The sequence below is a fragment of the Trichosurus vulpecula genome, chromosome 2 (genome assembly GCF_011100635.1).
Source record: "Trichosurus vulpecula isolate mTriVul1 chromosome 2, mTriVul1.pri, whole genome shotgun sequence".
In the NCBI taxonomy this organism is placed as follows: Eukaryota; Metazoa; Chordata; class Mammalia; order Diprotodontia; family Phalangeridae; genus Trichosurus; species Trichosurus vulpecula.
The window spans coordinates 44,887,081-44,910,598 of NC_050574.1; the positions used below are offsets into that span (position 1 = coordinate 44,887,081).

Below are 23,518 nucleotides of genomic sequence, written 5' to 3' on the forward strand. Positions count from 1 at the left end.
CAGCTATCTTGAGTTTTGGGGATTGTATGGCAGGATAAAATGGCAGAAGTTGTGTGAGAGAGGAGTAGAGACAAGTTGGGGCAGGCGTCTATGGTCATGAGCCTCCTGCAAATCAGCATGTCTTTGGTACAGATGGAGGTCTGCACCCTTTTGATAGTACCACAGGATCTGCAGTTAGATGGGACCTGCTAGATTATTTGGCCCAACATCCATATTTTAAGATGAGGAGATTGAGGCCTAGAGAAAGAACTTCATTTAAGGTCACATAGCTACTAAGGTCCAGGTTAGAAAGTAGGTTTTCCAGTGCACCACAGTGATTCCTCTTGTTAGAAATGTACTATGTATCATGCACTACACTGTATGCAAGGGCTTTTGATCTATGCACTATTGGCAGTCAGTGGTATGTCTGTGTGTGTGTCTGTGTGCACACAGGGGTGTGGGCATGAGGGTCTGGCCGAGTGTAGCTATCTCAGTACTTCAACAGTCAGTCAGTCAACAAGCATTTATTAAGTACCACTTATGGGATACATATTGCAATGTTATTAGCATTTCCCTCCCTTCCCATTAACAGAGTGAGATCAGTGTGCAAGAAATTCCTCAGACACCTTAGATTTTTACAAAGGCATATATGAAGACAAAGGCAGGCCATAAGGGACGAACACATGAGCCTGGAACAGCCCCGTGGGAATAGTATAGGAAGTTCCTCAGCTCAAGATGACCTGATGCTGTGGAGGAAAGATAAGAAAACACAAAAATGGGGAACAAGCTATGGGTGAGGCAAAGAGCACAGGTTGGCAGAAGAAGGAAGAAGGCAGAACTTCTCCAGCCTCTAGTTCTTGGCTGGGGAGGGGCCAGAACAAAGCTGACTGAGAGGGAGTGGATGCTTATGGTCGAGGAGAAGCGACTAAGAGCATGCTCTGGGGTTCTGAAAGAAGCAGGCAGCAGGAAGGACGAACCTCCATCACTGAGCTTGGGAAGGTGGTGGAGCCTGGCCAGGTCCTGCCAGGTTCAGGACAGATTTTGTCCTGAGTTTCAAAAATAAAAGATGGTGGATTCTTGAGAGAGAGTTGTGCGAGCTTCCCTTCAGTTTCTGGCACCATTCCAGAACGCATCTTTAAAGGGGCCGTTAACAAACATGAAGAGCAGGCCGCAGGCGTCCCAGAGGGCTAGCGCAGCCCCATCAAATGCAGATTGTACCAGACTCACTTTATTTCTGATAGCACTGCTCTCTCCCTTCTATGATCCTCCTTTCTTACTCACATGGCAAACAAAGCAATCAGAAAAACCTTCATCTTTTTGTTCTCCTTGGCTGTCTGTAACAGCATCAGCTCATTTTGATCTGCCACTGTTCTTATGGGACTGTGCCATACTTCCCTGTTCATCCCTGAAGTGACAGGTAGATCTGGGGAAGGAAGGAAGGAAATAAGCATTCATGAAGCACCTACTATGTGCCAGGTACTTTGCTAAGTGCTTATAAATATCTTATTTGATCCTCGTAACAATCCTGGGGCGTAGGTGCTATTATTATCCTCACTTTACAGTTGAAGAGACTGAGGCAGGATCACACAGTTGGTAAGTGTCTGAGGCTGGATTTGAACTCGGGTCTTCCTGACTCCAGGTACTGCACCACCTATCTGCCTCAGATATAGCACTGCAGATTGAGCTTACCTAGGTGAAACAGTAAGGCAGTGATAACAACATGATAATTGTAAAATGCCCGTGTGGTTCTGTATCGCACAGTACACAGAAGGTAGAAGAAGTAAATCATTTATTCAGACACCGGAGAACCAGATCCCACAGGCCATGTATCCAGTCTGCCGCAGCAGTAAACATTCCATGCGCCACATCACAGCCCGGAGCCTCGCCATCCCCAAAACCAACTCACAGTACAGCTAAGTGAGCCTGTTCAGTTCTAAGCATCACGAGGGCGGCCATTAGCAGCCATAACATCTCTCTCTGTCTCTCTCTCTCAGCATTTTCTGTGTCATAACTTCCTTTTCCTGTCAGGAAGCTCCTCCCACCGTGTAACTTAGGCTTCCTGTGACGTAAGCAGGTTACGTGGCCTATTAATGGGTGGGAAAGATCTTCAAATCAAAATTGTTAATATTCTAGGTCTTAGCAAAACATTTTGATAAAGTCTGTCACTGCTATTTTTGTGGGAAGGATAGAGAGCTGTGAGTTGGATAGTAGTGGCTCCAGAATTGGTTGAGTTGTTGGGCTTGGAGTGTTCCTTCATCATTTCTGGTCTGCTTGGAAACAGGGCTCCAGCGGAGCACCCTAAGGCTTTTGTCCTTGTGCTGGTTTTTTGGCTTGGGCTTGTGTGACCCAGACACTTGACCCCCAAAAAGTCCTACGGAAAGTGTTGGGGTGGCTTAAAAAAATCATAGGATCACAGGGTTGTTATATGTGGATTCCTTTTTGCTACAGGATGAATTAGTTGGCCATTGGGGTTCCAACATACAACACATTACCATCCCCCAGTAGTCCCTTGGCCACAAAACTGAGTTAAAAAGGAAGATCTGAAGACAAGGAAACCAGAATGTCCTCCCTGGCAGCATCTCTCACAGGCCTAGCTGGGAATCCTTTCTCATGAGCCAGTGAAAGAATGGGAAAAGGCAGGGAGGGGTATAAAGAAGAATGGGAGATATTTTATTAATTAGTCAACAAGCATTTATTGAGCTGGTCAGTTAGATGGCACAGAGGGTTGAGTGCTGGCCTGTAGTCAGGAAGACTCATCTTCTGAGTTCAAATCTCACCTCAGACACTTTCTAGTGTGACCTTAGGCAAGTCACTTACCCCTTTTTGCCTCAGTTTCCTCATCTATAAAATGAGCTGGAGAAGGAAATGGCAAACCACTCCAGTATCTTTGCCAAGAAAACACCCCAATGGGGTCAGATACGAATGAATAACAACTGGACAACCACAGATTCATTGAGCTATTAGTTTACCCAGTCTAATGAATGGTTCACAGATATGACTGAGAAGTTTGCTCTGTCTTTAAATTCTAGAAGAGAGACTTCAGGATAGTTTTATAAATTGACACCAACGTTGGCTGCCCTTCTGTTGGGATGACAGCTTCTGTGGTCAGAACCTGGTCTATGTGTGAGAGAAAGGTTTCCAGTTGTGTTTTGTATTAAGCCCCTCCTTCTTCTAGTCACATTAGACTTGAGAGATAAGAAATATCTTCATTTCAGTTTTTAACATTAGTTCAAGAGATGTAATTTCTGGGTAATTAGTCATTTTAATAATAATACTAGCATTTTGATTAAAAAAAAAAGGTCTGTGGCACTCTTGAATGCCAAAGGCAATCATGGTGGTGGGCTTGAGTGGCTTATGTGTCCTTGGAAGAGGGGTGTTCTGAGGGTGACAGCCAGCTGTGATTGGTTAACAATTAATGAGAGAATGACTATTACAATTGAGCCTATTCTAATGAACCTTGATTATGTCATTTACTTCTACCTTACCCTCAGCCTTGGGCACTCTATTCAAAGAATTTATCCCCAACCCAAGTCTCAGCAGGAGGGAGTTTCACTTTAGATTAGTCTGATGTAGTTGAGTAGAGTAGCAGTACCAAGAATGAGGAAAATATTAATCCTGTCTCCTGTCAGCCCTGTCCTTGAGAGATTGGACAAGGAAATAGGACAGGGAGAAAAAAAGCTTGAGTCTCCCCAGTTTTAGTAATTGGCTATTAATGTGAGAAAGAAATAATCATTTGTCTCAAGGTGAAGAAAAAGTTCCATTTTTGAGATTTCCAGAACTTTTCAGGAGGTCATAAGTAGCAGAATAAGACAGTAATTCTTAATTCCAACTTTATAGCTTTGTGTAGCAATTTAATATGGAAAACTTTTACTTTCTGCAAATGATGGCACCATTGTGGAGAGTTTATGTAGTTATGTCTTAGGAGACATGGTTTGTTCCCTGTTTTTCTTCCAAAATATTTATCTTTCAACTAAATTTTTGAAATTTTAATTTGAACAATTTCTTCATTCTTCATTTCCTAACATGATGGACACCACTGCCGAAAAGCCTGCTTGCTGAGAGGCCATATGTGTAGACTGCTCCTCGAGATTTTCTCACTTGATTTCCCCAGTCTCAGGTGTGACTTTTTAATTTTTTAAATAAGCACACCACTACTTAACCATAAATGTGGATGAGATACTGTGGATAGCTGTGCACATTTTCCAACCTGACTGTAGTAATGATAATAATAATTAGACCGGACATTTGTGTAGCATTCTCATTCGACCCTTCGAACAGTCTTGGGAGGTTGCTACTCCAAGTGTTATTCTTCCCATTTTACAGACAGGCATACTGAGGCTGACGGGGAAGTGATTTGTCCAGGTCATTCAGTGAGAAAGCGACTGAGGCAGGATTTGAACCCAGGGCTTCATGACTCCAAGTCCAGAGCTCTATCCATCATGTCACCCAGGTCTAGAATTCTTTGGGAATCAAGTTTAGCCTTTGCAATACAGTTTTTATTAGATCCTCAATATTTCTGGACAAATTCACTTTTAGGGAAATAGATAAAAGTCTTCTGAGCTATCAAATAAAGTGATTGGTTAATCAGGATAAGAGTATTTTGGGTCCAAAATATGTGACTATAAAGTTGGGGTTTTCTTTGGGAGAGCTTCGTCAGTGTGGGAATTTTGTAGCGTGGGAAATACCTCCATAAATTCAGTTAACCTCTCATCTGTAATTTGTGATCTAAGAGAGTTCCCGGGACACTGAGGGGATAAGTGGTTGGCCAGAACCACACCATCAATACCTACCAGAGATGGAACTTGACCTTTGCATCCTGAGTACAGCCTGCGGCTTTCTGTTCTGAGTCACGCTGGCATTTCCCTTTGTTCAACCTTTACTGCTCTGCAGGCGCTGCCCTAAGAGAAGATGAGGAAACATTTCAAGTCACTTAGCATTGTTGAAGTGAGTCCTGGCTCCTCTGGCGGCTGTATCTGAAGGGCAGCAGAGTTAGCGGGATCCTGGATCTCAAAAAGGCACTGCTACCTACATCCGCTATAGGCAGCCATCCATCTGCATGGGCTTGGCTGATTCTTAGTGTGTGGGATGAAAGGCCCTCACCAATTAAATTTATAATAAGGAGCCATCTCAGGGTGGGAACAGAAATAAATTTTATTCAAATCTTGAGAATTGGGCATCCTCTGCTAGAACAGATCTAGCAAGCGAGGTGCTTTACAAGGGGCAAAGCACCCATAATTATACCTAACACAAGAGAATTCCCGCCCACCTCTGACCCTTCTCACCATTGGCTGGGAGGTGGGCTTACACTCTGAGCACGAAAGTTAGACAAAGAGCCGGGAAATTGAGGCACAGAAACTACAATTCCCATTCCCTTAGTTAATGATTACAACTGAGGTGGCATCTAAATCTAAAGAAGGAGAATAGGATAAGGGGAGAGGGATACCCTCTCCATTCTTCTGCAGTACTTTTACAGTAAAGGAAAACAGGTCACAGTGACCCTATTCTTATTGAGCAAATCTTTAAACCAGAACCAGAAGAAACAACAAAAAAGTTTCAGGGTAAACTTTCCCAGAGGCTGAGCCATCAGACTCTCATGGCCCCAGAATTTTTTTTTTTTACTTTCCTATTTCCCTATTTCTTGATTTTTAAACAGTTCTTAGTGTGTGTGTGTGTGTGTGTGTGTGTGTGTGTGTGTGTGTACACACAAATATACATACCTTCCCTGTGAAGTCTTCACATTTTATTTACCTCACACATTAGCCTTTGCCACAGTGGACCTGTGTGGGTAGTGGAAGTTTCTCTGCTATCATGGATACCAGCGTTATGCTTAGGTGGCCAGCTATCACTACATGACCTTTCTGGTCACACATGCCTTAGATGATCTGTATCTCTCTCTCCAATTTTCCCATATTAATCATTGTTGCTGGTGCTGCAATCATATCCACCACATTCTCTCCTTCCCCCTTTGGCTCTCCATCAGGTGTGTTCTTCTAAATGTTACATTATTTCCAGCCTTCTAGCATCCTTGTGAGAGAATATTTAAAAAGATGGGCATTTGAGGCAGATTGGATACAAATAGCCTCGGAAATACTCCATATTTGGATATATAATATATGAGTTCTGAGCTATTGGTAAGGAGAATGAAAGGAGTCAGTCTGATTACTGTAGAGTCACACCGTGTATGCAGAAAACTCATTTTCCCCTGTGTAGAGGGCAGGAAGTATTTTGTTATTTTGTTGTTGGACCTACAGTGCTTAGCACTGTATCTTGTGTATAGTAGGCATTCAATTGTAAGATTGTCCGCTGTAGAACCGAATTCATTATGAGGCCCATGGGTCTTGGGCCTCCTTTCACATCCTTAAGTACCTTAGAATGGCCTGCTTTATAGTAATGGTCCCCCCACCCCACTGTTTTTTTTATCTTTTTGGTCAAGATGCCTTGGGCCATTTCTTGCTTCTTCACCTTAAGTTGTTTTACATTTTGGGATTCTCTTTGAGGTCTTCCTATTTATTGAACTGTTCCCACATTTCCAAATTGAATTGGGACTTTAAACATTTACCACATATAGGTAATTCCATTTTTGTACGTAATAAATATGTCCCAGAGAATCCTAGGCTCCTACACTTTAGGTCTGGTAGGGACTTTAGGAGCTGTCCAATTTTACCTAATTGTTTTATAAAGAGTAATAAAGTGACATGCCCCAGTTTTTACAGCAGAGCCACTCACTTGTGGGTGCTTTTAGAAAGTGAAAAATCTTTTGGTTAAGTGAAATACCCCCTAGTTTGTTTAATTAACTTGAATTTTCATATGCATTGGCTTAAAGTAAGGTATAGGTGGTGTGTTTTCAATTGCAGTAGATTTGAACTTAATATGTTTACGAGAGGGATTCTGTTTTCTCTAGTAAAATAAATAAGAGCAAGTATTTCATAGTGTTTTAATAAAATTATTTCCCTGTATTTGTTTTTGAGGATTTGATTTTAAGTGGCAGTACATACAAGGATCGTTTGTGCTTCAAGGTATAATAGCATAATACCCTTCTTTGACATCCTCCCAAATTATGATAAACCTTATGGGGTTCAGCGGTCAATTTATGTATTATCACCCAAAAAATAAAAGTCATAAATATTTCATCAGTAGAGAAATCTACTTCTTTCTTGTATTGTCCATAAGTAATTTCCGATATTTAAAAGCTCCTCTGATGACTCCAAAGAACTTTTTACCTTTTGGACCCTAAATAGATTTTTCTTGATAGTTTTGTTTCTTAAAATGCTGTAAAAAAAATTCATCTTGTCCCATTTCACTGATTGTTCTGTGGAATTCCATAAGGGAAGTTTGGAGTGTTTCTCTTGTTATGGACTTTGTATTTCAGATAAATGTACCTAGGAAGTACACCCAATTATGCATAGTCAAGCCTGATTGTTGTAGATTAAGTATTTAATAAATGAATAAAGAGTTGGGTGATTACTTCCGTCCAGTTGCCACTAAAGATTGCTTTGCATTTCTATTTGCCCTCTAATAGCTTGCACGTGTGTAATTCTTCTAATAGGAATTCCAGTGGTTTGAGAACAGGAAATCATCCTGAAATCAAATCTGAAAGAGATGGAGTTGTTTGCCCTTGAATTTCATTACTCCTGTGTGTTTGGAGTTGTTTTACATAAATCTGTGTTTTAATGGGAACATGTCTGAATGTTTTGCATCTCCCTTCTTTTTCCTTTTTGTTAGTCATCTCTGAGTCCTTGATTCATAATTTCTGAATCCTGTTCCACAAGAGCCATAGACTCTTCTCAAGTCATTTATTTATTTTAAGCAACAACATAGAAAATGCAGAGATGAAAGACACTTGAGTTTCCTGAAAGATCAACAAAATGCAACCAGAGTATAAATAAACACAAATAAAAAGGAGGTTTTCAGGCTATAAAATTTAGCAAATATTAATTAAGCACAAAACACAATAATATTTATTTAGTGATTTGTTTTACAGATGGATTTGCAAATATAAAAAAGTTCTTTTATATTTACTGCCCAAGATTTCTTCAAAGGTGACCGGTGTTATTCTCCTTTGAAGCTAAGACATAGTGACATTAAAGATAAAATCATTTTCTGGTTGTAACAGATACAGGAAAGAAAAAAAAAGATATGGGACAATCTGGTTATTTCCTAGTAGAGAAACACTGTCTGCAATTTAAAAGCCACCAATTAATTTTTGAATTGAATTCCAGGTGTCATGAATATAGTTTTTTCTGGTATGTTCTCTTTGACCTCATTAATTACTGACTGAAGGTTTTCAGGCATTTTTAAGGAAAGATATAATACGTAATATTGAGTAGATTTTTATTGTCTTAACTGTTTCCTAGCTTTTACTTTTGCCCTTTCTGTTCTTGATCCTGATGAGCAGAGATTTAATAGCAACTCCCATTTTCATAGTGCTTTTACCTTTACAAAGAGCTTTTCTGACTACAATCCAGAGAGGTAGTTGACACTACCAACTATTATTATCCCCACTTACAGATGAGGAAACTGAGTGTCAGAGAAACTCATACACCTAAGTTCCAGAAGTGGGATTGGAATATGAATCTCATGTGACTCTTAAGTTCAGGTTTTTTCCCCCTAATATAAATTTGTGCTTCTCAAAACAAGTAATTTATTGGCTTGTTTTAAAGAAAATGTATATGTATGATGTTTACCTGGGCTTTCCATATTTAAAAGGAGAGATTGGAAATTTAAATGCATGACTGTCCCCTTTTCAGAGATTTCCATAAGATGATCCTTTGAAAACAGATCCCTCTTGGAGTGATGGTATTTTAAATTGGGTCTAATTTCATTAGAAGTGCATGGGATGATTTCTTTTAGAAAGAGTAAATACATGTACATACCACGTACATATACATGTATGTATGCATTTTTTACAGGTGTCAAAAATATTGTGGACATGAAGACTGTGCTTATGCTCTATTTAACCTGAATTAAATCCACCTAAGCAACGATCATTTTGTCATTTGCTTTTGGGCAAAATGATATCTCCCTTCAGAGACTAGTTTTCAATAAGTATTGGGTTATATTCCTATAAAAAATACACTTTGAAAAAAAGTATTTAGGCAGCAATGTTTTGGGTATGGGACGTGGAGAGTGAAAAAAGTGCTGAATATTTTGGAGTTATTGTGGTTCTTAAGTCCTGGGATTTCCTGGGAATATCACAGACATGGTAATTCTCATTCCTGGCTCCCCTCCCCACTCTGTGTCCTAATTTCTGTATTTTGGTTTTATTTTGTTTCATTCCTAGGAATCTGCCCCTTTGTCTTCTCCATTGGGTACTCCCAAACACAGCATGAAGAAAACAGTGAGTGTTGAAGACTCCAAGGGTACCCAGTCCGAGGGGCTTTTCATGACGCCCCCTGCTGGAACCAGCTCGGCACGCCTGAAGAATGAACCTGCGGCCAGTGCTCTGACCAGCCCGCCAGGGCAGCAGGCCCAGTCCCCTGTCAGTCGAGCTCCCAGTAGTCCAGGTGAGAGGGCAGAGAACTTGCCAAGGAAGGGCAGGGAAAACAGCCTTTCCCAACAGAACATGTTGATTTGACTGCTGAGTGCAGTCAATCAAATAAATAGCATTTTGTTAAGCTTTCCTCTGTTTTGCTGCTGTTCCGGAGAGCACAAGAGGTTTGTAGTTGAAAGGGAACTCTGTGGCCATCTCGTTAACTTATACCTCAGCCTACAACATCCTGGGCAAGAGGGCATCCAGCCTTTCTTTGGGGACTTCAGGGAGGGCAGCACACATGCAGTCACCAGCGCACAGGAGGCAGTTGTTTAGTGCCTGCCTTGTACCACTGCCTTGTGCTGGGGATTCCAAGGAGTGGAGTGAGGAGCCATGATTCTCGGCTTGGAGTGTAGCCTTTGCAAAGGCTGGGAGGTAGGAGATGGAGCACCCAGAAGGCCAGTTTAGCCTTGGGGAAGGGAGTTTGGCAACCCATCCTGCTTTGGGGTAGCTCTGATCATTAGGAAGTCTTTGCTGACGTCCAAGCCAAGCTGTCTGACCTCTTTGCATCTTGCACCCGAGCTCCTTCTTCGGCCCACTGGGGCTACAGAAAACAAGGGGAATCCCTCCTCTACCACTGCCTTTCATGTATGTGGAGGTAGATGTACTGTCCTACTCACTTCTTCAGGCTAAACACCTGCACTTGAGCCAGGTCTCCTTTGACATGTACTCCAGGTCCTTGGCCATTCTAGTTCTTCGACTTTCTGGGCATTCTTTAGCTGATCTTTGTCCCTCCTCCCCGGTGATCCTCAGAACTGAGCAGTACTCTGTTGATGGTCTGAGCAGGGCAGAGAACAGCAGGACTCTCAACTGCTTCCCTCCCTCATTCCTTCCTTCCTTCCCTCCCTCCCTCCTTCCTTCCTTCCTTCCTTCCATCCTTTCTTCCTTTTTCCCTCCCTCCCTCCCTCCTTTCCTTCCTTCCTTCTTCTTCTTAGTGCTTCTCTTAGATTTCTTTGCACTCATAACACTCGTGGTTTCAGTGAAGCTTATGATCTACCAAAACCTCCATTGCTTTTTCAGATACATTTCTGTCTAACAGTGCCTTCCTAGTGAGGTTCTTCTGAAGTGGATTTCTTGAATCTCCATTTCCAATTCCATCTTATTTGATTTCACAAAGTTTTTCTGGATCCTGACTTTCCCATGCAGTTTTTGTTTTGCTCTTCCTAACGTCTTTTAAGTTACCTGTACATTTTCACGAGGTTATGGTTATTGCTACTATTTAAATAGAATTGAATTGACAAGGCATATGCTAGAGGCTTATTTTTTCAGGAACTTTGTGTCTACAATTCAAATGGCTGACACCAGGTGGCAGAAATACTTTTGGCTAATAGAATTTAAGCTGGTGATTCTGCTCTCAGTAGCCATGTATAAGTAACAGATGGCATAAAGTTGATAATCGCATCAACATTGTTTAGTTGTCTTTTTTTTTAAAAAAGAAATAGAACTCTTTGTTAAAACATTAACTTAAGTTTGTAAGATGAATTAAACATCTAAAATATAATGGAGATACCATTATAAATGCTACTTAAGAGAAATAACCGTGCCAGCCACAAATGGATGTCCTTTCCATAATCAAGTATCAGTTACTATTTAACTAAATTTGTGACACTAGACTAGTTTTGTTCATTAACTGAGTTTTGAGCCTGTTATGATAGTTACACTTCCTGACTTAGCTCCTCAACTGTCTTGTGCTCATCAGAGTGGCTGTTGTTCTTAAACCTTTAATTAGACTAATCATTCTCATTAAACTCAGTGGTCCAAACTAGACACTCAGTGCTACTGTGTGTAGCCAGCTCCAGCTTATCTGCAAACCCTGAAGCCAATGTCCCCCACAGTGATTCTTGGAATACTGGAAATCCCGATCTCCCTTTCATGATATTTCTGATCACAGGTCAAGTTAACGTACACATAGAGCTGCATTTCACTACTTTTCCACTGACAGAAATGACTTTTTTTTAAAAGGGCAGACTTTTCTTTTTGAACAGTTTTAAGCATCACAGAAGATACGCAATTTATAAATATTTCTCTTGTTGTTTCACCATAGTGAGTTTGTAGTTGCCGTGATTTTGTTCTCTGCCTGTAACGTCTTTTGATTTGAGTCAAACGTTTTTTCTTCTGTAACAGATTTCGTCTACCTAGTATAGTAATCTCCAGTATAGTGTATCTTCACTATCTTTGGGGAATGAGGTATTTCATGAAAATAAATTTGTCATACAACTATATCTTCCCAAAAAAGGTACATATTTTTATTTTAACCATTTTAGAAAGAAATCTTTGAAAAGTGTTACTTGGCTGTCTATTTAAATGGAAGATACTGCCCATGATTTGATTTTTTTCTTGCTGCCTAGGGATCATTATTATGAACATGAAGTTATACTGGGCTGTAATTTGGTGAAGCTTTCTTCTGGCTATCGCAGGGGTTTAAGTTTGTGTCTAGATGCCTTGGCTTTTTTTGAGTTGTTATTTTTTTATTCATTTATTCACTTATTTGTTTAACTTTTCCATTAAGATCAAGGTTTTTATTAATTCATTTCTTACATTTTAAAAATTTCTTTGATAACATCTTTGATCCAAGATTTCTTGCCATACTCTTAACAAGGCATCAGCAGCCAAGCCACTCAGGAGGCCTTTCTTCACTCTCAGTTCTGCAGAGACCTTTCTATTCATCCAGTTTCTTATTGTCATAAATCCTGATCAGGGTGATTTGGTGCTTAACATGCAAGGCCTCAACCAACTTGACATCCTGAGTTCTTCACAATTAGAAGCAGAAACCCTTGGCGTTGGAGATGTTCAAGGCTTGGGAAGTGTTACCAGTTGGGTGAAGTGGGCCACTGTGGAATAGTGTTCATGTTGGTTCCACCTCTGCTAACTTTGCCTCCCTGGCAAGGGCTCTTGGCTGACATGGAATCTGGGTGCACCCGTCAGCCTCTGTCTTCTACTCAGCTCCTCAGTGATAGGCAGAAAACTGTCTTCTGTTCAGAGTATTTTTGACTCTTTCTTCCTGCATTGTCTGTCAAATGGCACTGTTTCGTGGTGTGTCTTTGCCCCTAGTCCTGATGGTCCTGTGTTTGCTGCCTCCATCTGCTGTGGACTAGAAAGCCAGATGACCAAGTTGGTTAGAATTACGTGGAGTCTCTGTGTGAAGTAGAAGTGGACGTACTCAGATTGAGGAGGGCTTGAGGTACTCTTCAGTGACTGCAGTGCTGAACTTGACCCAGATGGCTTTTGTGACAGATGTTTTGTTTGCTCGGAGACCTTCCTGCTCCCATGCTGCTTTTTGGCTGGAGAGTGAAGTTCACAGGGGAAGCAGTTTGAGGGCAGTGGTCATGGGTATCATGAGATGGGAGGAGGAATGCTTAGGCTGTGTTCAAGGGCAGGACAGGACAGCATGGACAATAGGGAGGGGATTGGTGTCAGCTTAAGGAAGAAGCTTGAACCTTTAAGGCTGTAGTACTTTAGACTGGGGACTGAGTGAGACTTTGGAATAGCTTTTATTGAAACTCTTTAAGGAGAAGATGAGAACTTCTTGATTTGGGTTAAATGCACTCTTTCCTAGGAATAGATCAATAGACTACTCCAGAAAAAAAGCCTTCTAGCCCTCAGACATTGAGACAAATGTGTCTTATGAGCACTCTGACTTTTGTGCCTTGATGAGAAATTGATTCAAATATAGGTGGTTCAGTGGATAGAGCACTGGACCAGGACCCAGGAAGATCTGACCTTTACTAGCTGTGTGATGCTGGGCAAGTCACTTATTCTCTGCTCACCTTCATTTCCTCAACTGCACAGTGGGGATAATAATAGTACCTACTTCCCAGGATCAAATGAGATCATATTTGTAAAATGCTCAGCACACAATAGACACTTAATAAATCCTTGTTCCCTCCCTCTTATCCTCCCTTCCTCCTTCCCGTCTCTGTAAAGCTTCCACCCATTGTTTCCATATCTGTTCTTTGAGGCCAAGTAGAGCAAATCTAGTCTCTCTCCCATATCATAGCCTTAAACTATTGAAGACAACGAGTGCACTCCTTGTGGGGTCTTTTCTTTTCTGGGACAAACATCCTGAACCCTTGATGGCATAGTATCTCCTCACCATTTTGATCCCCCTTCTCTGTACTGTTACCAAAGTATTACTGAATACAGTAATTCAGTTCTGGTTTGACCAGGGTAGGGTAGAACAAGACTTTCACCTTCCTTCTTTACACTGTGCCATGATGAGTTTCCCCATTCCCTCCAGACTGGAAGTCTTCAAGGAGAGGCTAGATGGCTACTTGGTGAGTATGTTGAGGGGGGATATATGCTTGGGTTTGAGGTAAGACTAGACAATATCTGAGGTTTCTTATTCTGACATCCTGTGGCTCTGTGCAAAGATCACTGCCTGGGCAAGATAGCTGGTTCAGGGTGGGGAGCCATAGTATAGGACCCTGGGTTACTGAATGAACAGAGAGAGGAGTTCCAGCAGTGGAGCAAGAGGTGAAAGGGTACCAAAGGGAAACCAGACTTCTGCAGCCTTTCCCAGGCATGAGTCCACGGTTTTTAATCCTATCCCTCTCTTTGGCCCTTCGCAGAAGATTATATTTGCCTGCTGGACTGTATTGTTGTGGACCTGCAAGATATGGACATCTTTGCTGCTGAGAGACAGCCCCGGGAATATTCTAAGGCATTGGAGAATACCAGTGGTGATCTGACTTTCCCGTCCTACTCTGTCAGACAGACAGGTGGAAGCCTCCTGACTGAGCCCTGTAGGCTGAAATTGCAGGTGGAAAGGAATTTGGACAAGTGAGTTTTTAACATCCAAGTAACTGTCTTTTGTAAGCAGAGACTGAATTCAGTGAAATAAGCCCTGCAGAATGCTGGCAGGACTCAAGGGCCCTCAGGGGCAATCCCTGGAAGCACAGCCCCTGGAAAGAACGCATGTGGGGTCAGTTCACTCACTCGCTGGCTAACTGGGAAAAGGTCACTTCGCCTCTTTTGAGCCTTGGTTTTTTCATCTCTAGGATGGGGATAATAATGCCTACTGTAGCTTCCTCCTAGGGTTGTGTGAGGAGCAAATAAGGTAATGGCTATAAACTGCCTCTTACAGTGTTATGTTGTCAGGCACTCAGAAAGCCCTGTGACCTCACTGATGGAGGAGCCTGGGGATGCAGAGCCCAGCCCGCCAGGGTTGCCTGCCCTATGGAAATGGCCTACATAATGGCAGCTGTTATTTTCATTATTATTCTTTATTAAGTATTTATCCTAAGTCTCCAGGTGCTTTATGTGGAGCCTCTTGGACCAGTAGCATTATTTCATGGTTATTTCGCTAAATTCATTCAGTTCAGCAATCTGAAAGCCTTCCACAAGGATTAGTGAGCTAACCTCACATAATTTTCATTGATTTTCAAATGATCCCGTAAGGATTTTCAAACTGCTGAGAACTAGCTCAGTTGTGTCTCATGTGTCTGAGCTCCTGCTCAAGACTGCAGTCTTGATAAAGAGCAGCCACATTTGTACTTTGGACTTAGGTGAGGGAGTGGGGGTGACCTTGAAATAATGAGACTGATTTTTGTGTGTGACTTAATGACAACCAGTCTCATTACTTATTCTCATACCATTTCCAACTTAAAGTAGTTAACAGCTCCTGAAACTACTTTTCTTTCTGTCTGGCCATTTCTGTATGAAATGGCTGACTTTAGGTAAATCACTTTCCATCACTTTCTTTGTTTCTCTGGGTTAGTAACACAATTTCACCTCTTTCCTTAGGATGCTATGTGATTCGTTCTTTTCAGTTATTCATCTGATCTCTGGATGATTTTCAGTTATATTTGGCACTTTCTGTATTTTGTTTTACTCACTTAACTGTCATGCAAGAGCTTTATTATTTAGAAATTAAGTCTTCTGTTTTCATTTCTATCATGCTTTCTTTAAGATGCATGCCCAGCTATTCTAATTATCTAAAATACAGATACTGTCATATGTTTTAACGAACAAGTAATGACAACAGCTTACTTAGACATGTGATACTGGATGTAATTATTATTACTAATATTTACAGTATTCTTTCCACCTTCCTCTCTTCCAGGCTTGCTTATGCCTTTTGCCTCAGCTACTGCTGTATTAAAAGGTTGGCCTTTTCTCTTGACACCCTTTAGGTCCATAATGATTTTCATAGTAATTAATATCTAAAAGGAGCCTTCTGCATATGGCTTCTGCTTATTGAGTTTAATTAAGCCATCAAAGAAAACTTGAAAGTATTTCAAATCTCTAGGAAAAGGGGGCAGTTCATACTGCGCTAATAATCATGACAATGGTGCTATTTTTAAAAAAAAAATTGTTCCTAACATTCATTTATTTAAATTTTAAGCTCCAAATTCTTTGATTCCCTTCAGCCCCTCTCCCACCTATTAAGAGAGTAAGTAGTATGATACCCATTTTACATGTGAAGTCATGCAAAACATATTTCTATATTAGCCATGTTGCAAAAAAAAAATAGCAAGAAAAGTAAAAAAAGTGAAAAAAATATGCTTCAATCTGCACTTAGTTTATCAGTTCTCTTTCTGGAGATAGCGTTTTTCATCATGGGTTCTTTGGAATTGTTGTGGATCATTTTGTTGATCAGAGCAGCTAAGTCTTTCAGAGTTGATCATTGTTACAATGTTGCTATTACTGTGTACAGTGTTCTCCTGGCTCTGCTCTCTTCACTTGTGTCAGTTCACATAACTCTTCTCAGGTTTTTCTGAAACTTTCCTCATCATTTCTTTCAGCAAAATACTATTCCATTGCAGTCATATACCACAACTTGTTCATCCATTCCTCAGTTGGTAGGCATCCCCTCAGTTTACAATTCTTTGTCATCCCAAAAAGTGCTGATATAAATATTTTTGTACATATAGATCCTTTTCCTTCTCTGATCTTTTTGAGATACAGACCAAGTAGTGGTATTGCTGGGGCAAAAGGTATGTACAATTTTATATATCTTTGGGCATAGTTCCAATTTTTCTCCAGAATGATTGGACCAGTTCACACCTCCACTAACAGTTCATTATTGTCCCTATCTTTCCTCATCCTCTACAATGTTTGTCATTTTCCTTTTCTGTCATGTTAGCCAATCTGATAGGTGAGAGGTGGTATCTCAGAATTTTAATTTGCATTTCCTTAATCAGTAATGATTTAGAGCATTGTTTATATGGTGGTAACTTTTATTTCTTCTTCTGAAAACTGCCTGTTCATATACTTTGACCATTTGTCAATTGGGGAATGACTTATGTTTATAAATTTGGCTCAGTTTCTCATAAACTTGATAAATGAGATGCTTACCAGAGAAACTTGCTGTAAAATTTCCCTTAGTTTCCTGCTTTCCTTCTAATTTTGGCCACATTGGTTTTGTTTGTGATGCTAATAAAAAAAAAAGAAATAAAGAATGAGCACTGGAGTCAGAGGGTTGTGATAATAATTGTAACTGATATTTATATGGTGCATATGGCTTACAGAGTGGTTTATATGCATTGTTGAGTATGGTCCCTAGAATTGCCCTGAGAGGTAATTAGCAGAGGTATAACTCCCATTTTACAGGTGGGTGAAGTTCAGAGAGGCTAAATAACTTACTTGAGTAAGTGGTTGAGCTAGCCTTTGAACTCAGATCTTTTGATGTGTATTTAATCTTGCCGAGTAGTATATTTCCCCTATATGAGTTCAGGTTGCAGCTCAGCCACTTGTTAGCTCTGTGGCCTTTGTTATGTTATGAAACTTCTTACTGACACTCAGATCTGCTGTTAGTAAGATGACAGTGATATGAATGCTGCCACCATCCAGTTCATGAGGTTGTTGTGATGAAAGTCTTTTTAAAATTATAATGGGCTATAGCATTGTGAGCTGTTATTACTGTTTAATGCAGTTATGAAAATTATCTTCTTTGAACTGTTACCATGATGTGGAGGAAAGAACCTGGAACTGTCATTCAGAAAGCTCTGAGTTCTATTCCCCGATCTGCCACTGACTAGCTGAATGGCCTTGGCCAAGTCACTTCTCCTTAAGTGCAGAACTTCAGTGTTGGTCCATCTAGTCCAGCTCATCACACCTTAATGAGAATTTTTTTCAACACGTGATCATCTAGCCTTTACTTGAATATTTCTAATGAGGAGGGAATTCATCCCCTCCCAAGGTGGAGCATTCCATTTTTGGACAACTTTTGTTGTTAGAAAGTTTTTTTCTTTTTAGACTGAGCCTAAATAAAACTTCCAATCATTGCTCTTAGTCCTACTATCTGGATGGCTGAGAGAATGGTAAAGCCATTAACAGAAATAGGGAAAATCAGGGGGAGGAACTGTTTTCATAGCTTGATCTTAGACATATTGCCTTGTCCAGTGAGCAAAAGAAAATGCAGCCTGGAGTGTAGGAGAGAGATGGAATAGAATGGAATGAAAAGCATTTGTTTACATGATTTAGACATAAAGGGTGATACCATAAGCAGATTAGGAGAATGAGAAATATTTTACCTGTCAGATCTATGGAGAAGGGAAGGATTTATGACCAAACAAGAAGATAGAGAACATTATGAAATGCAAAATGGATAATTTTGATTACATTAAATTTAAAAAGTTTTTACACAAATAAAACCAATGCAACTAAGATTAGAAGGAAAGCAGAAATATGGAAAACAATTTTTACAGTAAGTATTTCTGATAAAGACCTCATTTCTCAGCTATATAGAGAATTCAGTCAAATTTATGAGAATACAAGTCATTCCCCAGTTGATAAATGGTCAAAGGATATGAACAAATAGTTTTCACATGAAGAAATTAAAGCTATCTATAGTCATATGAAAAAATTCTTTTGATTAGAAAAATGCATGTTAAAACAACTCTGAGGTACCCCTTCACACCTGTAAGATTGGCTGTTATGACAGAAAAGGCAAATGATAAATGTTGGAGAAGATGCAGGGAAATTGGAACACTAATGCATTGTTGGTGGAGTTGTGAACTGATCCAACCATTCTGGAGAGCAATTTGAGACTATGCCCAAAGGGCAATCAAGCTGTGCATACCCTTTGATTCAGCAATACCACTGCTAGGTCAGAGTATCCCAAGGAGATCATAAAAAAGGGAAAAGGACCTACATGTACAAAAGTATTTATCGCAGCTCTTTTTGGGGGCAAAGAATTAGAAATTGGGGGAATGCCCATTAATTGGGGAATGGCTGAACAAGTTGTGGTATATTAATGCAATGAAATACTATTGTGCTGTAAGAGATGATGAGCAGGGAGATTTCAGAAAAACCTGAAAAGACTTGCATGAACTGATGCTGAGTGATATGAATGGAACCAGGAGATCATTGTACACTGTAACAGCAACACTGTGCAATGATCAGCTTTGAGAGACTTAGCTCTTCTCAGCAATAGTGATCTAAGACAATTCCAAAAGACTCATGATGGAAAATGTTCTCCACATCCAGAGAAAGAACTATTGAGTCTGAATGCAGATCAAAGCACACTATTTTCACTTTTTTGTTTTTTGTGGCTTTTTCCTTTTGTTGTTTCTTCCTTCTCAACATGACTAATGTGGAAATATGTTTAACATAATTGCACATGTATAACCTATATCAGATTGCTTGCCATTTTGGGGAGGAGGGATGGGAGGGAAGGAAGAAAATTTAGAACTCAAAACCTTATAAAAAATGAATGTTGAAAACTATTTTCACATATAAATGGAAAAAATAAAAGAAAAAAAAAACAACCTGAAAATGAAAGCTTGGAAAAAGACCACATGGCAAAGAATTGGAAATTGAGGAGATGTCTATTAATTGGGAATGCCCATTAATTGGGGAATGGCTGAACAAGTTGTGGTATATGAATGTAATGGAATACTATTGCACTATAAGAAATGATGAGCAGGTGGACTTCAAAAAAAACTGGGAAGACTTAAATGAACTGATGCAGAATGAAATGAGCAGAACCAGGAGAACATTGTATGCAGTAACGGCCACATTGTGCAGTGACTGACCTTGATAGACTTAGCCCTTCTCAGCAGTGCAAGGATCTAAGTCAACTCCAAAAGATTAACAATGGAAAATGCTGTCCACATCCAGAAAAAGAACTTTGGAGTATGAATGCACATGGAAGCATACTATTTGCTTTTCTTTTCTTTTGTTGTTTTATTTTGTTTCTTTCTTTCTCATGGTTCCTCCCATTAGTTCTAACTCTTACATCATGACTAATGTGAAAATATGTTTAATATGAATGCGTAAGTAGAGCCTTTATCAGATTGCACACCGTCTTGGGGAGGAGGGAGGAGAGGGTTGGAGAGAAATTCAAAACCCCAAATCTTATGGAAGTGACTGTTAAAAACTAAAAATAAATTAATTATTAAATAAGAATAAAAGTAAATGAAAAAAAGAAAAAGACCACACATGCAAGATAGTTTAGAAAGCTACAACTTGAAGAAAAAAACCAAACTGTACATAATAAATGGGAATGCTGTTTAAAAAAAAAAGATTCTTTCAATAGGAGAAAAAGAGCATTTTATTACTAACATGCCCCTACTGTATACCAAGCACTGGACAAAGTGACAGATACAGATAGAAAAGTAAGATGGTTTCTGCTCTCAGGGAGCTCACATTCTCATTGGAAAGACATAAAAGAGAGTTTAGCTCATGGCAGATGGAAAGGCCAGATGGTATTTAGGATCTGGAAGGGAACATGTCAAGGCAGATAGCAAGGTCTTGAGAGACTAGGGAAGCAATGGCAGGGTAGGTGGTCACCAACCAAGAGAACAGTGGATCCGGGGGTCAGAGTGGAATGAAGTTCTGGGACACTTAGATCAGGTGGGGACAGTGGAGTCAGCATCCACCTGACAGTGGGGTGTTCATTTCCTGGTTGGAGCTTGGTAGTGAGGGTTGGATTGAGGAAACAAGAGCTCCATAGCTCCCTGCCATTCGTAAGTCAAGTGGTGTTAACTCCTGGTGGTCAGGAAGGGGAAGGAAATGTCAAGGCAAGAGATACAGATTTTGAAGTCACTCATATGAGTAGAAAAAATTTCTAAGAAATAGAAAAATAACATCAGAGGGCTAAAGAATGAACCTTGAAAAACAAATTTAAGATGTAGGAAGATGGGCTAGCTACATTCTTCAGTGGTGAGAGTAGCTGTTTCTGTTTTAGTAAAAAAAAATAAAAGATTCTTAAATAATCTGGACATTTTCATCTCAACCATAGAAGGTTAGCATGTACTTGGTTAAGGTGTTTTTGGACCATTTACAGCTGAGAAACAAAGCATCATTAACATGCTTGATAAATTTAAAACAAAGCTCAAATTACTTTGAGACATCTCGTGACAATCCATTGTCCTGGAGAAGGGAGATATTGTAACATCCTTTCTTCAGAAATGGTGAGACTAAAGCACAGAGAAGATTCAAGATTTCACAAAGCCAGACTTAGTTCTAAGCTTTTTTATTCCCAGGCTTCTGCTTGCTCTACCTGTTTTATTCCCATTTTGTAATTTAATATAAGTGTATTTATACAGCATTTATCATCTAATATTTAAATTTGTCCAGCTCTCACTGCCGTTGCCCCACCCAGGTTCCCCCTACCCCCCATAACGATGTTTCTACACTGAAAATCTGTAATTCTTTGATTCTATGGGAAATGTCATTAGCAAGGTGAAATTCCAAAGATTCTCCAACTGGTTTATCTGTTTCTTCTGTATTCTGCCATGCAAAAATACTACTATTAAATTGGTGATTTGCAAACAGTGGCTGTCTTTTCTTTTTCTTTAGGGAAATAAGTCATACAGTGCCAGACATATCTATTCATGGCAACCTGTCCTCAGTTCACTGTTCGTTGGATTTATGCAAATATAAGCTGATTCGCGGTTTATTGGAAAACAACCTTGGAGAGCCCATCGAGGAATTTATGCGTCCTTATGACTTACAAGACCCCCGAATTCATGTGAGTGAAGCCCTGTGTTGCTCCCCAAATTATACCTGGTCTGTTTCCCTCACATTCCCCTAAGAACAGATGGAGTGAGAAACATTACTTTTGTTTGCTTTCTTCTGAAGGTTTTCGAAATGCCATTGTTATAAACTGACTAGCATTTTTCCATTACAGACTGTGCTGAGTGGCGAAGTCTACACTTGCATGTGTTTCCTCATCGACATGGTGAATGTCAGTCTAGAACTTAAAGACAAAAAAGGAAAAGAAGGGGCTGGATCCTTGGCCAGGTATGGCTCGAATGGCCATTTGCCACTGATTTGTGTTCATGTAGAGTTTGACATGGCCCATGTTCGTTTAGCTTAAGGGGTTGGGAAGGTGCTACTGATAAGACCAAGGCTCCTGGTTGGACCTAAATGGCCTGACTCTGTGATTTTACTGTAGGGCACTTCTGGTGAGCAAATTTGCCCTTTCATATCAGAAAGCAATACATAGGGAGGGTCAAGAGGATTAGGAGCCTGGAAGCAGCTCCCTGTGACTCATCTCTTCCAGGTAAAACCACCCTTAGTGAATGTTCTGGTAATGTTGAGTCAATAGAGTCATTTTGGTATACATTTGTACACATTTTTTGGTTTGTTTTTCTTACTAAGTCACAGTGACCCTTTAGAAAAGATGCAGGCATGCCCAGGATTGCAGATGGAGGACCGGAATCTGAGACAGAGGCAGAAGGAGGAGTTCCCTGCTTCCATATAATCAGTTCCAGCCCCTGCTAATGAGGTGACCTCACTCTGTGATCCTGAGATAACAAGGAGCAAGTGGAATGTCACATGCAGTTGATGACCTTCTTAGATACTTTCATGCATCATTTAGCACAGTTACTAACCCAGGCTGACTTAAGGGATATTGCAGATGGAGAGGCAACATGGAGTTAATGGTCTAAGTGGGGATTAAACTTTGGTGTCAGACCTCAGCTCCAACGCTGTAGTCACACACAGGGTGACTAGAGGCAAGCTACTTAAACTCTGAGTTTTCTCTTCTGTAATATGGAGATACTGTACTCTTTTCCTCACAAGGCTGTGATGAGGAAAGCCCTCTTGTAAATCTTGAAGCATTATATACATGGCATCCTTTGAGTCTTTGTTATCTTGGCTTTTCAGGATTGTGGCAGGTAATTTGGATGCAAATACATTGGGAATATAATGAATTTGTGGTTGTAAATTTTCATCATTATATATCCCTATGGAGAAAGACATGTTCTTTGGCAAACAGGAAACCAGGGTCTTGAGGGGGTTTCTGCTCAGGTTCAGATTGAATTAGTTATTCTCTGACATCTTTTCCAATTTAGAGTCTGTGAAAAAAAAATAAGTCATTCATTCGAGGTTACCAAACCATCAGTGATAGAAGTGAGCCTGAGGCTATTGGGCTTGCTGTCTGAAGAGACCTCGTATGAGTTTTGTGTTTCTGTTACAGTTCACTTTGTGTAGGAGCTAGAAGAAATGGCGCTTAACAGTTTATTTGATTTACGTGTGCTCCCTCAGGTTCGACTTTAAGAAATGCAAGCTGCTTTTTGAAAGTTTTTCCAACCAAACCAAATCCATAAACTTGGTTTCCCACTCCATGATGGCTTTTGACACCCGCTATGCTGGGCAGAAGACAAGTCCTGGAATGCCCAACGTGTTCAACTGCATCTTTCAGCCCTCGAAGAACAGCACAACCCAAGGGTCGATTCAGATTGAATTGCATTTCAGGTAGTGAGAGTTAATCTTTTTATCTGTGGCTGCCTTCTCTATGGCAGGGGAATGGATCAAAGTTCTCCTATGCGATCTCCCTGACAGTTGTCCTCTGGAGTTAGGGAATCACTCCACGCACAGCTGACCTACTGATAGGAAGCTGAATGGTAGGAAGAAGAAGGGTCAGGCTGTGCACCTAAGACCTGCTTTCCATTGCATCAAGTTTCTGTTCACACTCAAAATGATTAAAATTTGGCTTATTATGATAAGAACAGCTAGCGGTCATAGAGTACTTCAGTTTGTGAAACTCTTTACCAGTATTCTCATTTGATCCTTCCAGCAGCCCTTGGAGGAAGGTGCTATTATCATTCCCATTCTATA

General features: G+C 40.3%; 1 protein-coding gene across 1 annotated transcript in view; it reads left to right on the top strand.

Annotated features, from left to right (window-relative positions):
* The window catches only part of VPS13D (vacuolar protein sorting 13 homolog D), a 332,377-nt gene that overhangs the window by 69,476 nt on the left and 239,383 nt on the right, over nucleotides 1-23,518 (top strand). Inside the window, exons 26-30 of the mRNA XM_036744767.1 lie at nucleotides 9,260-9,482; nucleotides 14,077-14,287; nucleotides 21,254-21,425; nucleotides 21,585-21,697; nucleotides 22,946-23,155. Of these exons, the coding sequence (XP_036600662.1) occupies nucleotides 9,260-9,482; nucleotides 14,077-14,287; nucleotides 21,254-21,425; nucleotides 21,585-21,697; nucleotides 22,946-23,155 (929 nt within the window). The remainder of the gene's footprint in view (nucleotides 1-9,259; nucleotides 9,483-14,076; nucleotides 14,288-21,253; nucleotides 21,426-21,584; nucleotides 21,698-22,945; nucleotides 23,156-23,518) is intronic.